The 20,474-nt window shown below is 34.4% G+C and overlaps 1 protein-coding gene across 1 annotated transcript; it reads right to left on the bottom strand.

Moving 5' to 3' along the window:
• Positions 1-1,815: 1,815 nt before the first annotated feature.
• LOC18033009 (peroxygenase) lies at positions 1,816-3,226 on the bottom strand. The gene is made up of 5 exons (XM_006420590.2): positions 3,127-3,226; positions 2,772-3,007; positions 2,576-2,670; positions 2,120-2,245; positions 1,816-2,018 (listed from the first exon to the last, which is right to left on the bottom strand). The coding sequence occupies exons 1-5, from the start codon at positions 3,224-3,226 to the stop codon at positions 1,865-1,867; spliced, it is 711 nt and encodes a 236-aa protein (XP_006420653.1). The 3' UTR covers positions 1,816-1,864.
• Positions 3,227-20,474: the final 17,248 nt, after the last annotated feature.

Raw genomic sequence — 20,474 nt, 5'->3', positions numbered from 1 at the left:
TCTTGCCGACAATCAATCTCGACACTATATTAATTTATTTTCCAACCCATCAATATCAAATACAAGATAAAGTATTGACATATGATCCACGGCATCTAGATCATCACCATCCTCTTGCTATTGATTTCTTGGGCAGGGGATTCATTTTCTCTGTAAACTCTCTCTCCCCACCTCAAATTCCTTATCACACATCCATTTGTTAATAGCTCCATGTAACTATTCAAGTTCAACTCACAAATCCTTACCTGCTATATCTGATCATATGGATCAGATTCAATATTTCAGTTTCAGCCAATATTTCTCTTGCTTTATTCCTCCACAAGAAGAGCAAGGTCAAATTCAACACCCGGTTCACTCAAAACAAATTTTTTCTCACCAACATCCTCTCACTCTATGTGATCCAGTGAATCACAGTGATGATGTTTGTGAGATAAATTTAAATAGCAAAAATCATGCTGATTACTGTAGGGAGTGCGCCGTTTATTTGCTCATTTAAGGTAAGCCAAAAACTGTGGCTTTAGTTATTATGTTTGCGAATTTGCTCTGGTAGCTGTTATATATATACATGTGTGTGTGTCTCTATGTGTGTGTGTGGGTGTGGGTGTGGGTGTACACACTTCTAACTGTCGGGATTTCCCCGCTCTAGCAGTTTTTCAACAACAATTGAACCGTTTGTTTCTGATTTGAAACCTTCCCCGTAGCGGGCTATAATTTATTCTTTCGGTTCAACAATACTGCATTTCATCATGAGTGGCTCAAATTCGGTAGTATACCTATGGATAAGTCTTTTGCTTCAACAATACTGCATTTCATCATGAGTTGCTCAAATTCGGTAGTATATTCTTCTATGGATAAGTCTTTTGCTTCAATTTATGAAGTGAAAGTAATTGTGTACATGGACATCTTAAGAGCATTTTGGCGAACTGAATAGCAAATCTCCTAATTGGCATGTTGTTTGCAATTTGTCTAGCTCTTATAAGGTATATAGAAGTGCAATATATCTCTTCGGAACCGGGATGGAAAATCTCACCCATTAAATATCAATACTTATTCTTTATTATTATTCAAATTTCGATAATCAATTTATTGCTTCATTACTCAATATTAGTGCTCACAAACAATTTCTTCCACTTATGTTATGTACCTTTTAATTATCAGGGTTTCGTGTTCCAATTATTTTTTGAACAATAAATGAATCATCAAATCCAGCGGTGGAAGCAATTGTGTACACGGACATCTTAAGAGCATTTTTGATAAATTAGTTGTAAAATCTTCTAAATCAGCATGTAGTTTGCAATTTGTCCAGCTCTTTTGAGGCATGTAAAAGTGCAATGTATCTCTACGGAGCTGATACCTACTAGATACCAACACTTGTTCTTTATTATTACTTAAACTCAGATGGTTACGGAAGTAAAGTGCATTTATGGTCAGTCAAGGTACACTGAAGGCTCAATATTACTTATGTTAAATACCAACACTTGCTCTTTATTATTACTCCAAATCAGATGGTCGCGGACGCAAAACATATTTACGGCCAATCAAGGTGCACTCAGAGCTTAGTATTACTCATATTAAATCTCTAATGTAAGCTTATTGTTTCATTACCCAAAATTGTACAAATTTATTGACTAATGATTACATGCATTTGATGGAGTAATATGTATAATTTGATTAGCGGAGCAACATATTGATTTGTATTAAGTTCCTCATAGATGAAATATATAAATGGTTAATAAACTGCTCATAAGACAATAAGACAAAGGTGAGTCACTCCCCTTTGCCTAGAAAGAAAAAGAATGAAGTACACAGGGCAAAAATGGGAATTTAAGAAAGTACAATTCTATTGTTGAGATAACCGATCGAATCAGTCCATCTTAGCGGCAGGGCCTTTATGAACTTTAGCACAGTAATCAAATAAGCTTCCATCGAAGCAGCGTCGTACAGCTTCCTTTGATAAGTAGCCTTCGTCATCCTTTGCAAGAATATATAGAGCTCCCCATTCCAATTTACTCGCAATCCTGTTAAGATTAAGTCGAAATTGTCACATTGCTGTTGTGGCATTATATGTTTATGTAATGTGACTGTGTTTGGGAGATTACAGATTGACAGAGTCACAGACCATCCGAAAATATCGAATGCATTGCGGGATGATTGAGTCATGTGCCAAATCTCTGCTCTTGTAAGTTTATCAGGCACTGTTCGTGCATATTTGCTGAATATGTTCTCAAAATTCACTGGGACATACCTGTAATTTCCAGAATTAGTTTGATGCATTGCTCACTAAAATTGGAAAAAGAAAAATGATAGTGTCACTCTTTGATTTGGTAAAATAGTTATGAGAACTCCCTTTTAGAACTTACAGGCTCTTTTCTTGAATAAATCATGGGGACCTTAGGTGTATGTGTGACCATTTCTAAACATGGAAAAATGGTACTGAAATTTTTTTAAAAGGAGTCCGTGTGATCTTTTTAAAAATAAAGAGTCCCGTGATCATTTTACAAAAAACACATGGTATTGATGTCCTTTTTCTGAAAAGGAAAAAAACAATTATTCATTTGTAAATGATATCTCTTACCTTCCTTCAGTATCATAGGTCCCTGTATCACTGCCATGTTTTGCCTTATGTATGTTTTGGACGTAGATTGGAAAGAAAGGCGAAGGTAACCAAGTCTACAAGAAAATTAAGATTTTCTACCAACTGAATTAGCTGACACGCAAAAAACCGTTAGAATAATGTAACCCTAACGCATAATATAAATTGGGAAACTTACAGGTGAAGTAGCATAACTCATAGCCATATGAACGAGAAAGGAAAAAACAAAAGAAGCAATTGGGTTGAAGCCAATTAATCTGAATCCTCTAAATGTTTCCCAAGGGTAGATGATGCCATCACCATCTTGATCAAAGAAGGCAGCATGTTGCTGAAGCACAGACATGTTGTTGTGCTCGTGACCCCATGTCCCCTTCACATTTTCTGTATCAGGTGCAACCACTGCTCGTGGCACATCTGAAGAAGAAGAAGAATCATTAAAAAAAACGCAATTCAGAGTTTAATTAATATGAAAGAATTATTGACCATTGCATGATCATAATGCACTTAAATTGAATACGGTAGAATTTATTTACAGGGTTTGGGAAGCTTGGTGTCGAGATCATCATGGACTTTTCTTGCAGCAGTAATGGGTGCTTTCTCAGCTACTGTGATTATTGCTGGTTTTGATCCCATTTCCAATTAATTATAATCTGTGAACCAATACAAAAACTGAAAGCAGTTTTTTAATAGTTTTTAATTGGCAATGCCTCAAAAAAATGATGCAAAGTGGGAATAAGTCACATGGATATTTTTTCTGAATAACCAACTCCAAATGACTCGCTGCTACCAATATGGAGGGATCCATGCGTGATTAGTGCTTGCATGTTTATGGTGTCAATTCGTTTTATGTTTTCAATTTATTGATCCTAATTAATAAAATATTAATTAAAAGAGTTGGATTATTGGCACCTATCTAAAGTCCTTTTGAAATCTCAGCATTAAGTAAATCCCAATAAATAATGGGGGTTATTTAAACCCATCAATCAACTCTTTAATTAATTAAAATATTTATTATAGAAATAATTTTGATTAAATTACTTAATTAACCTTATATTTTCTCTCTCAATTCTTCAACTTAAACCAATTCCTTCAAATTTTTTTTTTTTTTGTTGGAGTTCAAATATAAATGAATGTTGTTGTTTGTCTTTTGCAAATAATCAAAATCGACTTAGCTATGACCCATGAATTTAAAGGAACAAAACCCACCATCCAAAATAAGTGTCAACATTTTAATTAGCCATAAAACTAATAATTTTTTTTTATCTTTCTGGCTTTGAATTCATGGGAAATTTGTTTGAGCCATTTTCATAAATTCATTATCAAAACTAGTCCTATAACATAATTTTTTACTAGAATAGCCACATACACATGATTTAGATCAAATTACCTTTAAAATAAACTGACCAAATCTATTTGGTAACACTATTCCACAAAACTCCCACCAACAACTAAACATAGACTATAAATCTCCTCTCATTTCACTTTTCATCTTACATGCATCAAAAAACAATTGCTGCCTAGCTGTGAAGACAACTTCAACCCAAAAATTGAAAAAAAAAAAAGGTTAATGTCACCTGAGTGACACATTTTTTGACAAATATAGACTTTTCAAAAATAGGCACTGAGATGACAAATCGTTAACTTAATTTTATTTACATGATGACAAATATAGATTTTTCAAAAATAGGAATTGGTTGCCTTATGATGAAATTACATTACTGCCCTTGTGACCTTCTTTTGATATTACGATAATGTCCTTGGTTGCTTATTTATTTACATGATGTATGAAAAAAAAATGAGAACAAAATTCAACTCATACAAAAATTATAATATTAAAATAAATTTAATAATATATACATTTTAAAATATTTTTCATATTTAAAAAATAATTTAGTATTTTACAATCTTATATTATATTAAAATAAATTTTAAATTATTTTCAATATTATATAAAATAATTTTAATATTATTAATACATGAGAAATTATTTTAATATTTTTAAAAATATGAAAATTATTTTAAAATGTATATATTGTTAAATTTATTTTAATATTATTATTTGGGTATGAGTTGAATTTTATTCTCATTTTTTTCATATGGGATGTAAATAAATAAAAAACCAAGGACATTATCGCAATATTAAAAGAAGGTCACAGGGGCTGAAACATAATTTCATTAGAAGGCAACCAATTCCATTAAAGTTAATGGTTTGTCATCTCACTACTTATTTTTTAAAAATCTATCGCCCTTTTAATAATTATCGAAAAATGTGGCACTCAAGTGACATTAACAACAAAAAAAAAAGATTAACAAGGAATTAAGGATAGTGTTCTTAAAATTTAGATTGTAAGATCAAGTGAGTGTTATGTATGGATTTTATAGAAATGAATGTCTTTTTTAATTTTTATTACAATTTAGGTAGATATTTGCTCGTATGAGTCCATAAATTAGGTAAAATCTAATGATTCTTATGTTCAAGATGTGGCAAAGGAAATTCAGATAGCAAGAGATGGGTGAGGGGTTGCTTGTGACACGACTCAAAAATGTATTATTCCCAAGTAGAATAGTTTCTAGTTATAATATAATCTAGTGAGTCCGGGGTCGAACCACATGGAATTTAAAATCTAGTTGACAATTTGTTAAACAAAGAAAATTGATTGCGAGAAAAGAAATCACTAGAAATCAATTTAAAAATATGCTAAGGTTATGGGATCTATTCTCATTTATTCAGATTATAATTTGAATACTCTCTCATTTTTATATTTTACCTCACTTTTACCAGTTAATTATTATATCATTTAATTCTTAACTAACTATGTGTGTGGATAAATATGGAATAAAATATCTAATGTGCCACAACTGTATTAATGTGTCGATATTATGTCAAAATACCATACAGATCTAAGAGAATCTATAGATTAACATGACATAAAAATAACTGGAAAATAATAAAATAAACTTAAAAACTCACTTTGAGAAAGTAATAAATTTGGTAGTTTGAAACCTTGACCTTCACCCTTCACATTAGCTTGGTAAAATTAGCTACTAATATTGAAAGAAAAAAAAACATTCTTTTTATTTAATAAACTTTTGAAATATGTTACAAGGAATTTGATTACAAAACAAAAGAAGAAAAAGACACAATTCCTCAGCTTCACTCTCTCGTCTCACGTCTCAACTCTACTCTATTGGCTTTTTTTCAGCTCTCCTCAGCTTACTCCTTTCTTCGGCTTTTATAGGTGATCTTCAGCTTCAATTTCTTTTATTTTATTATTATTTCTTATTATTATCAAACAAGCAAAACATGGGTGATTGTTAGGTGGTGTGATGGCCTCCTGACCATCACTATTATGATTGCCTTCTTTCTTTTTTCTTTTTATTATTATATTATTATTATTTTATTTTATAATACATATATATATACATTGAGGGGTGTGATGGTCAGGTGACAAGATGGCCACTTGACCATCACGAGCAACCAAAGCATGGTTGCTCACCCTTTTTATTATTTTATTATTTATTTTTTTATTACATTTCCTCAATTGTGCTCCAACAGTTTTTTTTTTGTTCCCGTTTTCAATTCCAATTCTATCTTTATTCTTAAAAAATATTTACAAGATAAGATTAACATATTGCAAATTAATTTAATATAAAAATATATTGGGGAGTGTTAAGATACTTTAAGAATAATGAGTGCATTAATCAACACTTTAAGTGAAAAACTAATAATTTTATCATTAGTGACTCAAGGATACAACTAAGAAGAATGAATTGATTTTGATGAAACATTTGCACCTGTAGCTAGATTAGAATGCACTTGTTTTAGATTCATATTTTAGTGCCAAGTTTTATGGAAGACTTGTGATTCGATTGCTTTTGCCACAAGAATGCGAAATGGTGAGATTGTTAAGTCCACTAGATATAGAGTTGGCATCTTATGGCAACTCTAGTTAAATTGGAATTTTATTTATTGCATACCTTCTATTAGGGATTAATTTATTAATTCCCTAATTTAGTGAGATTCCAATTTGTTAAGAATATTTGTTTTCTACTTTAATTAGATGTCTATTTTAGCAAGTAAATTAATGGTAGAATTCTATAATTGGCGTATAAAATCTATTTAGAGTAAGAAATTGGTTCTAACAGGAAGTTTATTAAATGCTCTACATATTTCTTGGTAGACAAGCAAGGCAAGAAGATCATATTTATTCCTATTAAGTCTTACAATTTTTGTGAAACCCTAGTGCCGATATAAAGAGATATATTTCACAATTGAAGGTGCAACATAGAACATAAAGAAGAAAAGAAAAAATTAGCCTCCTCCCTAGAGAATCTGTATTTGATGCGTAATATTGTTTTGATTTTTTTTTCTTATCTTCGTTTTCATCTTTGTGGAGAGTTTATGTGGATCTTGGATCACTAGACATTGAAGAATTGCTCTTGATCACTTTGTGAAGTGCCTTGAGGATCATGGATCAAGACGAGTAACAATTATACAAGAGAAGCAGATTCAACTTAAGGTTGAATAAACTATATGGTGATAAACTGCAAGTGAGAGTTTTAGGTTTAATAAATCAATAGGTTATAACACCTCAACTTATTGTATTGCTCTTCATCTAGCGTGGTCTCTTGAATGTAGGAATGAGTAATCCAAACCAAGTAAAACTGCAATGATTACTTGACTTAGCAATGATTTGGGAACTCCAATGGTGATATATATATATATATATATATATATATGATTTTGGCAAATTCAAAGTCATCTCAAAGACCGTTATAAAACTGCTTTTACTGTTCCTTTTGGACAGTATGAATGGACTGTTACGCCATTCACATTAAAGAATGCACCTTCACAACTGTTTCTTTTGGACAGTATGAATGGACTGTTATGCCATTCGGAATAAAGAATGCACCTTCAGAATTTCAAAGGATTATGAATGATATTTATAATCCTTTCTCTGAATTTTGCATTGTTTATATTGATGATGTGTTGATCTTTTCCCAAACAATTGATCAACATTTCAAGTATTTAAAGACTTTCTATCTTGCCACTAGGAAGGCTGGTCTAGCCATTTCTAGTTCTAAAGTCTCATTGTTCCAAACAAGGATCAGGTTCCTTGGTCATTATATTTCCAAAGGAACCATAACACCTATTGAAAGATCTCTTGCATTTACAAAGAAATTTCCTAATAAAATCCTAGATAAAACTCAATTACAGAGATTTCTAGGTAGTTTAAATTATGTTCTTGATTTATGTCCAAACATCAATAGGATTTCAAAGCCATTGCATAATAGATTAAAGAAACATCCTGTTGCATGGACTGATGAGCACACTAAAGCTGTTAAACTGATAAAGGATTCTGTTAAAAATATTCCATGTTTATTTCTTGCAAATCCTACATTACCTAAGATTGTTGAAACTGATGCATCAAATTTAGGTTATGGAAGAATACTAAAACAAGTTGATAATAATAAAGAACAGATAGTACAATATGTCTCTGCACATTGGAATGAATGTCAAAGAAATTATTCTACTATAAAAAAAGAAATTTTATCTATAGTTTTATGCACATCTAAATTTCAAAGTGATTTGTTAAATCAAAAATTTTTACTTAGAATTGATTGCAAAGCTGCAAAACATGTTTTAGAAAAAGATGTTCAAAACAAATTTTTGTACGTTGGCAAGCCATTTTAAGTGTTTTTGATTTTAACATTGAGTTTATTAAAGAAGATACAAATTTTATCCCTGATTTTTTAACTAGGGAATTTCTTCAAAACAGATAATGCCGCCCAAAAAGAAAGACAAAGGCAAAGCCATTCTTAAAGACTCTGCACCACAAACAACCTCTAAAGAAACCCAAACAACCCCTCCTAAAGACAAATTACTTTCTTCTGCCATGCCTATTAAATTATGGATTGACATGGTCGAGGAACAAGAAGCACAGTCTAAAGCCATTGCCTCTGGTAAGCAGGTAAAAGAATGGATGAACTCCATTACAAAGTCCCCTGAACTTATGTTAGCTTTACAAAGTGTTTCCCAAAATAAAGTTCTTTCTCAAGTTCCTGAGAAAGAAAAATATGTTTCTAAAGCAATTTCAAAGCCTTCTTCTTCTAAAGAAGTTATTTCTTGTAAAAGCTCTTCTTCACAAATTATTGTTTCTCAATCGAAGCTTTTACAAAAATCTTCGGATTGGATTAATAAAACATATCATCAAAATGTTTTATCTATGGAAGATGGGTTTTATCACTCTGATCCATTTCAAGCCATTACAAAGATTTTCCCGAAAGGCTGGTTTTTCAAACCATGTGATTTGTCAAAACCCCAGTCTTTCTACCAAAGCATTCTTGAATTCACTGAGTCTGTAAAATTCAAACACTTCTTTCTTAGTGAGTCTCATCATGAGCCGGCTTACTCTACAGCCACCATCTTAAAAGTCTTGAGCCCAAAATAGTAGGGTGACCAACTCCATAAACCAAAGACCTTTCCCGTTAATTTCCAAATGCGTTTAAACCATTGCCTATCTTTTTCTTACTGGGATTACCAACAAGCCTGGTTCAACACGTTTTTTATTCAAAACCCCAAAAAGACCCATTCTTGGTTATTTTTCTTCAACTAAAAAATAACCGTACAAAGCCTTCCAAATTGGTTCCAACAATGGTGGAACTACTTTGGGCCAAGCCCAGACATTCTAACCCCAAATGCCATAAATTGTTTAAACATTTTTAAAGCCCATTATGTTCATTCTGAGTCCGAGAAGAGGTTTCCTCCTTTTCTCTGTTTTTGTACAAATTTCTTTCTTCCTTGGGTCTGGATGTGGAATTTTTAATGCCATACTCAAGAAACCCAACTCATCCTTCAAAGACATTTCAAAGTCAAATGGTGATCCAAGTTTGACGAACAATCAAAGCTGTTTGAAGCCACGGTCCAGGTCTGGTTTTCTTCAAAAGGCCTCCTTGCCCCAAGTATAGAAGATGTCAAAGCCCAAAACACATTCCTCGCTCAAAGATAAAAAACCCAATCACTATTGGCCAGTGCAAAGACTGAAGAGGAATATTTTAAAGTAATGCAGTAGCTCCTTGCCTCGAGATCTGAACCATCCGTTGCCAGTTCTTCAGAAGAAGAGGAGCCGTTCATTTCCCTTGGAGATGAGAACGAAGATGATTGCTTCGGGATCCTGTCTCCATTAAAGCACTGTAAGTAAAAAAAAAAAGAAGTAATTTTCCTGTTTTGCAATTTCCTTGTTTGTAACAATAAACATTTCTTTATTTGTATCCGTATTTTCTGAGATTTTGTCTTCTTTCACTCACTACCCTTTACGGGAAAAGCTATGAAGACATTTCTCTCCTCCACTGACGGATTTTGGAGCCATTCAAAGTCAATTTTACTGCTCCCATGTGAAGCTTTCCTAAAGTCTACAAAGCAGAAGATGTCTTAAATGATGCTGTCTCCCACGTTTCAAAGCACATACTGCTTTTACTGTTGATGGCCCCAATCTCTACCAACGCATGTGAAGACCAGCTGTCGCATTTTCTTTTGTAAAGCAATTTTTGTATAAAAGAGTGGATGAAGACTGAGATTGATCACTTCTTCTACTCGGCACTTCTTTTAGAACTCTCTCTCTCTTCTTCTTTCCCCTGGGAAAACATGAACTGAAGACATAGAGGAAATTTTTCTGTCTTCTGATTTTCCCTTCTATCTCCTTTTGTAAAACACTTTTTGTTTATAAAGCTTTCGGATTCAAAGCGTTTGATATTTATTTTAAAGCATATGTAATTCATTCAAAGTTTGTAATAATTTTAATTTTAAAAGCCTTGCATGTATGTTTAAAGTTTTGTAATTTATAGACCTAAGGTTGTGTGTATAAGTATGCTCTGCAGTTGCGGCCTTGGTTGATCTTCTGCATCAGAAATAAAACTGTTACGTTCTTTCAAGGCATAGAGACCTGATCTTTCCCCTTGGTCGTATTTCTCTTCTCCCTCCATCCAATCAGAGTACTATTTCTGGGATCCAGATCTAGTACTATCTATGAGCCTTTGTGTTGCCTAGGTTTGTTTCAAATATTTTAAATTTATTTGTTTAAAGAATTTGGTATATCGACTGGAAATATTTGTTCTGGTATCAGAGCCAAGGGGAGGATAGTGTAATATACGCATGAGACTCTACGGTTTAAAGACTTGTAGTTTAGTTAAGATTTTACTTGTGTGGTGAGTGTTACTTCTGGTGCCTTGGTAGTATTTGGTTGTAAGTCCCGATTTGGTTGAAGGGCAGTAAAACCAATTCTTAGCCTTAGATTGTAGCCATACCTGTAGGATTAAAACTAGATTATAGGTTCCTATCCATGGATTCTCTACTCTGTAGAGCATCATCCTTTTCTAGCTCTTCTTATGAAAGAACTAGTGATTCAAAGAATGTTGTGAATTCAGAAGAATTCATAATTGAAGACTTTGATAAAGCAATTGATTGTTGGGAACTTCCAAAGATTTCTAAAGCAATGATTTACAAAACAAAAAAGCTTGATTTTTTAAAGAATGATTATGTCATAAAAATTGAAGAACGTGACATAACCCTTTCAAAGCCTTTTGAAACAATTCACTTGTTTTCAGAACAATCTTTAAAAAATCTAAAAGAAAAGCATTTTAATTATGTTCACATTGGTTTATTCCAAGTTGGAATAAAACCATTGACTAAAGAAGGATTGAATACTTCAATCCTAGCTGTCCTTAGAGATGGTTCTTTACTTAGCAGTATTGAATGAAGCCTCTGTAAAGGACCCATTTCTTTTAGCTGTTATCCAAATATAACAGTTTCCCTTAAAGACAAAAACATTCTGAAAAGCATAATATTACAAATCAAGACCCATAACTATCATATGCTTGAAGGATCTGTACAGATTACCCTAATGTTCAGAATATCCTACAAAGCCATGATATCTGCGTTTACCAATACGCGACATAAATTCCAGTAAAAAAGAGATGAAACTCTTCTCTTGCAGACTGACTTGTCTAAAGCCAATACAGTTATTCCTAGACCAATCTAATGAAATGATGTCAACCTCCCTGAAGAATGGATCTTAGAAGGAGCCACCGAACCAGTGATTCCTAAACAACTTGAGCCAAATACAGAGTTACAAAATGTGACTCAGTATTCAGATGGTAAAGTCAAACTATCCTTTAGGAGATCTACATCATCTAGATTCTCTGATAAAGATTTATGCTCAAGTATTCCTTCATTAGAAAGGAAATTTTCAAAGATTCCTTCTGTTATAAATCTTCCTTTCCAACCAGTAAAGAGTCAACCTAGGTTTTCCACATTGGATATACCTAGTTCCTCTATTCACTCTGTTGACTATACCACTAGTGTTTCACACCTAATCTACACTAGCAGTCAACATGAACAAAGACAGGAAGAGAATGAACCTTCTCCTCCAACTTCTCCTACATTTTCTGCTGTCACAGAAAATGTAATTAGTGTCATTAAAAAAATTTTGAATTAGATAAAACTCTTCTTCACAATGATTTTTATTCTGACACTAATAAAGAAAAAAGACTTTGATTTTTCAAACATTTCTTAAACCAAAGAAAAGAGATCCAACAAGTCTATTATGAGTTTGTAAATTTGTATAAAGTTCATATATTGTTTTTTGATTGGTTTGAGATGTATGCTTTGGATAACAAAATTACTTATCCTTTTAAAGAATCAAATCCCATTACTGTTAGGAAGAAAATCACTGAATGGAATCTTTCTGATAGTGATAGGATTATAGAATTTGAACATCCTCCACTTAGGAGTCTAACCATTGATCATGGTGAATCTCCTGTTCAGATAAAAGCCTCACCCTATAAAATCCATAAACCTAAAGATCCAGAAACAAATTTAGATAGCATTATTCAACAGAATAATTTCTGTAATGCCAATCTGAATACAATAGGAAAACAGTTGACTAGGATAGAAAGCCAATTCCAGAAGTCAACCATAGCTGTTTCTCCTAGTATTACGTCAAAGACTGACTCTGAAAAGAAACTCAAAGAGCCTATTTTCAAACCTTTCCAAGTCTCGAAGACTAGTCAAAAGTTAGTTCAAGAGTCAAAATCAGATTTTGCTAAAGCCATTAGAGAACAACTAGATAGAATAGAAGCTTATTCTTCCTCTTCTAGTAAAATTCAAATAGCTCCAGATAGTGCCCAATCTAGCAAAATTGGTGTACTAGAACAAGACCAAATGTCTATAGCCTCTTCTGACTTAGAAGCCTTTAAAGAATAACTTGTTCCTAAAACAAATAAAATCCATTGGGAATTAGCCCTTCCTACTGTTAGTTCTCCACCTGACTTAGCCATAGACAACAGACCGAGTGCCTTAAACCAATCTCGTTTTAATGCCTCTTCTGTCTATGAATGGAACATAGATGGTATGTCTGAGTATAATATCCTAGGATTATTACAACAGATGACCATGGCAGCTAATGTCTATAAAACCCAACAGGGAACCTCTGACAAAGTCATAGAAGAGATTCTCATTGCTGGCTTTACTGGTCACCTTAAAGGATGGTGGGATCATCTCCTCACCAAACAACAACAATTAGATATTGTAAATTCAATTCAAACAGATGAGAATGGAGCCCCCATCTGTGATGAATTCAATAGTCCAATTCAGGATGCAGTTGCTACCCTGATTCTGACTATATCCCTTCATTTTATAGGTGATCCTTCATACCTTAGGGATAAGAATGCTGAGTTACTACACAACCTGAGATGTAGGAAGCTCAGTGAATTCCAAAGCTACAAAACCACATTCTTTACCAGACTCTTCCTTAGGGATGATGCAAATCATATAACTTGGAAGGAAAAATTCATTGCAGGTTTACCTACCCTATTAGGAGAAAAGATTAGGAATTCTATTAAAGCCCTTTATGACAATCGTATTTCCAGCCGATATACCAAATTCTTTAAACAAATAAATTTAAAATGTTTTAAACAAACCTAGGCAACACAAAGGCTCATAGATAGTACTAGATCTGAATCCCAGTAATAGTACTCTGATTGGATGGAGGGAGAAGAGAAATACGACCAAGGGGAAAGATCAGGTCTCTATGCCTTGGAAGAACGTAACAATTTTATTTCTGATGCAGAAGATCAGCCAAGGCCGCAACTGCAGAGTATACTTATACACACAATCTTAGGTCTATAAATTACAGAACTTTAAATATATATGCAAGGCTTTTAAAATTAAAATTATTACAAACTTTGAAAGAATTACATATGCTTTAAAATAAATATCAAACGCTTACATGAGTTTCTTGAATCCGAAAGCTTTATAAACAGAAAGTGTTTTACAGAAGGAGATAAAAAGGAAAATCAGAAGACAGAAAAATTTCCTCTAGGTTTTCAGTTCATGTTTTCCCAGGGTAAAGAAGAAGAGAGAGAGAGTTCTAAAAGAAGTGCCGAGTAGAAGAAGTGATTAATCTTAGTCTTCATCCACTTTTTTATACAAAAATTACTTTACAAAAGAAAATGCGACAACTGGTCTTCACATACGTTGGTGGAGATTGGGGCCATCAACAGTAAAAGTAGTATGTGATTTGAAACGTGGGAGACAACATCATTTAAGGCATTTTCTACTTTTTAGACTTTAGGAAAGCTTCACATGGGAGCAGTAAAATTGACTTTGAATGGCTCCAAAATCTGTCGGTGGAGGAGATAAATGTCTTCACAGCTTTTCCCATAAAGGGTAGTGAGTGAAAAAAGACAAAATCTCAGAAAATACAGATACAAATGAAAGAAATGTTTATTGTTACAAACAAGGAAATTACAAAACAGGAAAATTACTTCTTTTTTTTTTTACTTACAGTGCTTTAATGGAGACAGGATCCTGAAGCAATCATCTTCGTTCTCATCTCCAAGGGAAATGAACGGCTCCAATTCTTCTGAAGAACTGGCAACGGATGGTTCAGATCTTGAGGCAAGGAGCTGCTGCATTACTTTAAAATATTCCTCTTCAGTCTTTGCACTGGCCAATAGTGATTGGGCTTTTGATCTTTGAGCGAGGAATGTGTTTTGGGCTTTGACATCTTCTATACTTGGGGCAAGGAGGCCTTTTGAAGAAAGCCAGACTTGGACTGTGGCTTCAGACAGCTTTAATTATTCATCAAATTTGGACCACCATTTGACTTTGAAATGTCTTTAAATGATGAGTTGAGTTTCTTGAGTATGGTATTGAAAATTCCACATCCAGACCCAAGGAAGAAAGAAATTTGTACAAAAGCAGAGAAAAGGAGGAAACCTATTCTCGGACTTAGAAGGAACATAATGGGCTTTAAAAAGGTTTAAACAATTTATGGCATTTGGGGTTAGAATGTCTGGACTTAGCCCAAAGTAGTTCCACCATTGTTGGAACCAATTTGGAAGGCTTTGTACGGTTATTTTTGAGTTGAAGAAAAATAACAAAGAATGGGTCTTTTTGGGGTTTTGAATAAAAAACGTGTTGAACCAGGCCTGTTGGTAATCCCATTAAGAAAAAGATAGGCAATGGTTTAAACACATTTGGAAATTGGCGGGAAAGGTCTTTGGTTTGTGGAGTTGGTCACCCTACTGTTTTGGGCTCAAGACTTTTAAGATGGTGGCTGTAGAGTAAACCGACTCATGATGAGACTCACTAAGAAAGAAGTGTTTGAATTTTACAGACTCAGTGAATTCAAGAATGCTTTGGTAGAAAGACTAGGGTTTTGACAAATCCCATGGTTTGAAAAACCAGCCTTTCGGGAAAATCTTTGTGATGGCTTGAAATGGATCAGAGTGATAAAACCCATCTTCCATAGATAAAACATTTTGATAATAGGTTTTATTAATCCAATCCGAAGATTTTTGTGAAAGCTTCAATTGAGAAACAATAATTTGTGAAAAAGAGCTTTCACAAGAAATAACTTCTTTAGAAGAAGAAGGCTTTGAAATTGCTTTAGAAATATATTTTTCTTTCTCAGGAACTTGAGAAAGAGCTTTATTTTGGGAAATACTTTGTAAAGCTAACATAAGCTCAGGGGACTTTGTAATGGAGTTCATCCATTCTTTTACCTGCTTAGCAGAGGCAATGGCTTTAGGTTGTGCTTCTTGCTCTTCGACCATGTCAACCCATGATTTAATAGTCATGGCAGAAGAAAGTAATTTGTCTTTAGGAGGGGTTGTCTAGGTTTCTTTAGAGGTTGTTTGTGGTGCAGAGTCTTTAAGAATGGCTTTGCCTTTGTCTTTCTTGTTGGGTGTTGAGTGTTAGAAAATGCATATTTATAAAGGAGAAAACCGTCATTTTACATTTCAAGTCTTACTAACAACCCTTACTTTTATGTATTTAACATTCTTGTGATTTAATTACGTGTGTTTTATTTTAATTAAGTAATTTATGTATTTTAGGGGCATTATAGTCATTTCACAATAAAGGAGAGATCAGACGGCAAAACAGACATCACTTTTGAACTCAGAACGGTCGAAAACCTTAGGAGGAGCATAAAAAGAAAAATGATACTATTCACATGTACGGTACTATTCACGTATACGGGATTGTATACGTTACTGTTCACGGCACTGTTCACATAGACGGATCGATGACGTGGCATTGACCGATGATGTGGCATTGACTGATGAGGTGTCACGATCCTGTTGGACTAAAATTCTTATGTACTGTTGATGGTGACGTGGCAGCATATCAGTGGACGAAAAATCTCGCGTACGGTGCATGCATCACACAGGATTATTTTCAACCAAACCGTGTTACTGTTCATCCGGGTCAAACCGCGTTACTATTCAAAGTCGGGTCAAACCGTGTTACTGTTCATCCGCGTGGTCAAACCGTGGACTGTTGACTGATGACGTGGCGCAATCCTGAGCGTCCAAACTGTTTTTAATCCGATGGCCATGATTTACTCCATGTATCTATAAAAAGGGGGCCTCTCCCCCCTAATTTGATGTCTCTGAACCCATTTTTGGGATCCATTTTCTGTAATTCCCTCTCCATCTTGTATTTTCTTCGTATTTTAATAAATTCCCATTTTACCCCTAGTTCAACTATGAGTGGCTGATTTTCTTTCAAGCTTGGGTGAAGGTGAAGTCTCAACATGTGTCATGGGCTTAATTTGGTAAATTTATTTTCTCTTCCCCTCTAATTTTTGTGGATGTTTTGACTTCTCGTCGACAAATAATAATAGTCTTGTCTAGATACCGCCTTGGTTACACCGGCTCTCTAGTATAAGGTTATTATTATTTGGCACGATAAGCCCTTAGCACCATATTGATTAGAGCGTGGTTCATGAGGTGTGGATTCCCCCCTCATGATTTAATTGGCATTAATACGGATTATTTAGCCCATGATGCATGTTGATACGGATCCAGATACCCAAGTACGTCATTTCAATATAATTCTCGTCAATTTATTCTCGCCATTTCAATACCAATTTTAGAATTTATCCTCGCCATTTTAATTTAAGTTTTAGCATATTCCAAATCATTTCCACCATAAATCCAATCACCCATTTACAAAATTAATTCTACACAATTAAAATCCACCTCCTCGTGGGATCGACACTCGTCACCATAGATCTATACTACAATAGATTCGTGCGCTTGCGAGTACATTAAAATTTGCACAACAAGTTTTTGGCGCCGTTGCCGGGGAGGTAAGTAATTTTAATTCATAGAATTAATTTTTGTGAATAATTTCTTTTATTTGTTTTCTTGTATTTTTTTTATTATTAAAAAAAAAAGAAAAAAAAAGTGAATCTACATTTAAAGGTTAGTATTTCTTTTCTTTTTCTCTTCTTTAAAATTCTGTAATTTAATTTTCCATTTATTTTTCTTTGTAATTTTTTTTGTTTATCTTATTAATTTAATTTTTAGTTAATTTCTTTCACGTATTTATTTTTGTGTATTTTTATAGAAAGGTTGTAATAGCGCAATAAGGTTAGTATCGTAATTTCTCACTCTTCTTTATTTTTATTTGTTTTGTTCCCATCTTTATTTTTTGTTTTGTTTGCATCTTTATTTTTATTTTATTTATTTTGCATGCATGGTCGTAGGTCATTATTACCTAATCTTCAACCTATAGACCTTGAATTAGAAAAAACACTTCGCACACACAAACACGTTAAAAATAAAATGGATTTACAAGCACCACAGGAGAGGCCATTTAAGGACTATTTTAGTCCCTTAGCTAATTTGAGCACGTCATGCATAAGATACCCAAATGTAGCTGCTAGGAGCTTTGAACTAAAACCTAGTGTGCTAAATTGTCTCCCCACATTTTATGGCCTAGAAAATGAGGACCCATATAATCATCTGAATAATTTTCATGCTATTTGTCAAACGTTTAAATACGAGAATTTTTCAGACGATGATGTTAAACTTAGACTATTCCCATTTTCTTTAAAAGATAGAGCTCGTTCATGGTTAAATACTTTACCTGCTAATAGCATTTCATCATGGGAACAAATGGTAACGAAATTTTTGAATAAATATTTCCCAGTGCATAAAACCAACGCTATTCGCAGGGAAATCTCGGAGTTTACCCAGAGAGAGGACGAGCAATTTTTCGAAACATGGGAGCGATTCAATGGGCTACTATTGAAGTGTCCACATCATGGGTACGAAAAATGGCACCAATGCCAATACTTTTTGGAGGGATTATTGCCGAATGTGCAAGAATGGCTAATGGCAACAAGTGGAGGAGAGCTAATGTCAAAAAGTGCATCAGAAATTTGGGAATTTTTCCAGCGACAAGCGGATAATTCCCAACAACGGAGTCAATCACTCAGGAATACTAGACGAATTAAGGGAGTAAATGAGGTTCACATTGGCGAATCAAGTTCAGAAATTAAAGAAGTCAAAGCGATAATTGAAGGTCTCTCTCGACAAATAGCATCATTATCGACTGCTAAATCAACAGAGCCACATGACCATGACTCATACTCAGATCAAGCCAATGCCATAGGTGTAATGAGAAAACCATCGAATTACAACCCATACTCCAACACATATAACCCTGGATGGAGAGACCACCCCAATTTTTCATGGTCTCAAGGATTCCAACAGAACGGACCAGCAGCTCCAGCTCCACCAATTCCACAAAATCCTCAAGCCTCTCAGCCACCATTTAGACCATACAATCAAAACCAGAACCACTCTCAACCTAGACCATGGGAGGATGCATTCCAGAATTTCAGGAATGTTACTCACTCCACGATTGAGCAACAGAACCGCACCATTGATGGACTACGAAATGAGTTGAGAGCGGGCTTCAACTCACAAGCCCAATCAGTTTCAAGCCTCGAGAAGATGGTGGGACAACTTGCTTCTTCAGTTCAGACATTGGCAATGACTGTTGAGAAAGGCAAATTTCCAAGTCAACCAGTGCCTAATCCTAAAGGAGTACATGAAGCAAGTACCAGTTCACCACAGCAACATGGAGAAGTCAAAGCCGTCATGACCTTGCGAAAAGGAAAAGAAGTCGACAATAAAGTGGAGATGCCGGCGATAAAAGAAAATCAAATTGTACCTGTAAATGTTGACGACTTATCACCGGAGGAGAAACAAAAAACCAACCCACGAGAATACATTCCCAAAGCTCCATTTCCTCAGAGGTTAGCTAAAGGAAAAAAGGGAAAATCCACAGGTGAGATTCTTGAAATCTTCAAACAGGTAAGTGTTAATATCCCTTTACTTGATGCTATTAAGCAAGTTCCATCTTATGCCAAGTTTCTTAAAGACCTTTGTACTAAAAAGAGAAACATGCATGTTCAAAAGAAGGCATTTTTAACAGAAAACGTTAGTTCTATACTCCAACATAAAATTCCTTTAAAATGCAAAGATCCAGGCTCCCCCACTATCTCATGTAGTATAGGGAACCACACAATTGAGAATGCTTTGTTGGATTTAGGAGCTAGTGTAAATTTGTTGCCTTACTCTGTATTCGTGAAACTTGGACTGGGAGAATTACACCCAACTCCAGTGGTGTTACAGCTTGCAGATCGGTCCACGAAAATACCTCGTGGTATTGTGGAGGACGTGCTTATCTAGGTAGACAAGTTCTATTTTCCTGTTGATTTCATTGTAATTGACACTCAACCAATACAGGATTCAAGGAAGCACATCCCCATTATTCTAGGCCGACCTTTCTTGGCAACTGCGGATGCTCACATTCAATGCAGGACCGGAAATATGCAGTTGTCCTTCGGCAACATGACTATGGAGCTGAACATCTTCAACATTGCCAAACAACCTCACAGTGCAGATGATGGAATTGTTGATGTGGATTTAATTGAAGCATTAGTTGATGATACTTTTGTTTCAAACCTTAGTGATGATCCTTTACAAACATGTTTAACTCACTTTGGTTTTGATTTTGATATTGACAGATCGGTCGATGAGGTCAACGCCCTACTTGACTCAGCACCATCCATGGACACTAATAAATGGAAGTCAAGAGTTGAACAACTAGCACTATCAGAGAAGCAACTCATTCCATCATCAGAATCACCACCGAAACTTGAGCTCAAACCATTACCCAACACTCTGGAATATGCATTTTTGGGAGAAGAAAGTACTCTGCCGGTAATCATCTCATCATCCCTCAATGACAAACAAAAAGGTAAGTTGTTAGATGTTTTGAAAGAGCACAAAGGGGCATTAGGATGGACCATAGCAGACATAAAAGGTATAAACCCAGTAGACTGCATGCATTACATTCACCTTGATGAAAATGCTAAAACTACTAGGGAAATGCAACGTCGGTTAAATCCTAATATGAAAGAAGTTGTTAGAACAGAAGTCCTTAAGCTATTAGATGCTGGTATCATTTACCCCATTTCTGATAGTTCATGGGTTAGTCCTGTACAAGTTGTCCTCA

The sequence above is a fragment of the Citrus clementina genome, unplaced genomic scaffold (assembly GCF_000493195.1).
Source record: "Citrus clementina cultivar Clemenules unplaced genomic scaffold, Citrus_clementina_v1.0 scaffold_9, whole genome shotgun sequence".
Classification (NCBI taxonomy): Eukaryota; Viridiplantae; Streptophyta; class Magnoliopsida; order Sapindales; family Rutaceae; genus Citrus; species Citrus x clementina.
This window is presented reverse-complemented; position numbering and strand designations above follow the sequence as displayed.

Coding starts and splice junctions, on each gene's coding strand:
- LOC18033009 (XM_006420590.2), bottom strand. CDS start 3,226: ATGGGATCAAAACCAGCAATAATCACAGTAGCTGAGAAAGCACCCATT. Junction 3,008..3,126: donor CACCAAGCTTCCCAAACCCT/GTAAATAAATTC, acceptor CTTCTTCTTCAG/ATGTGCCACGAGCAGTGGTT. Junction 2,019..2,119: donor GCATTCGATATTTTCGGATG/GTCTGTGACTCT, acceptor TAATCTTAACAG/GATTGCGAGTAAATTGGAAT.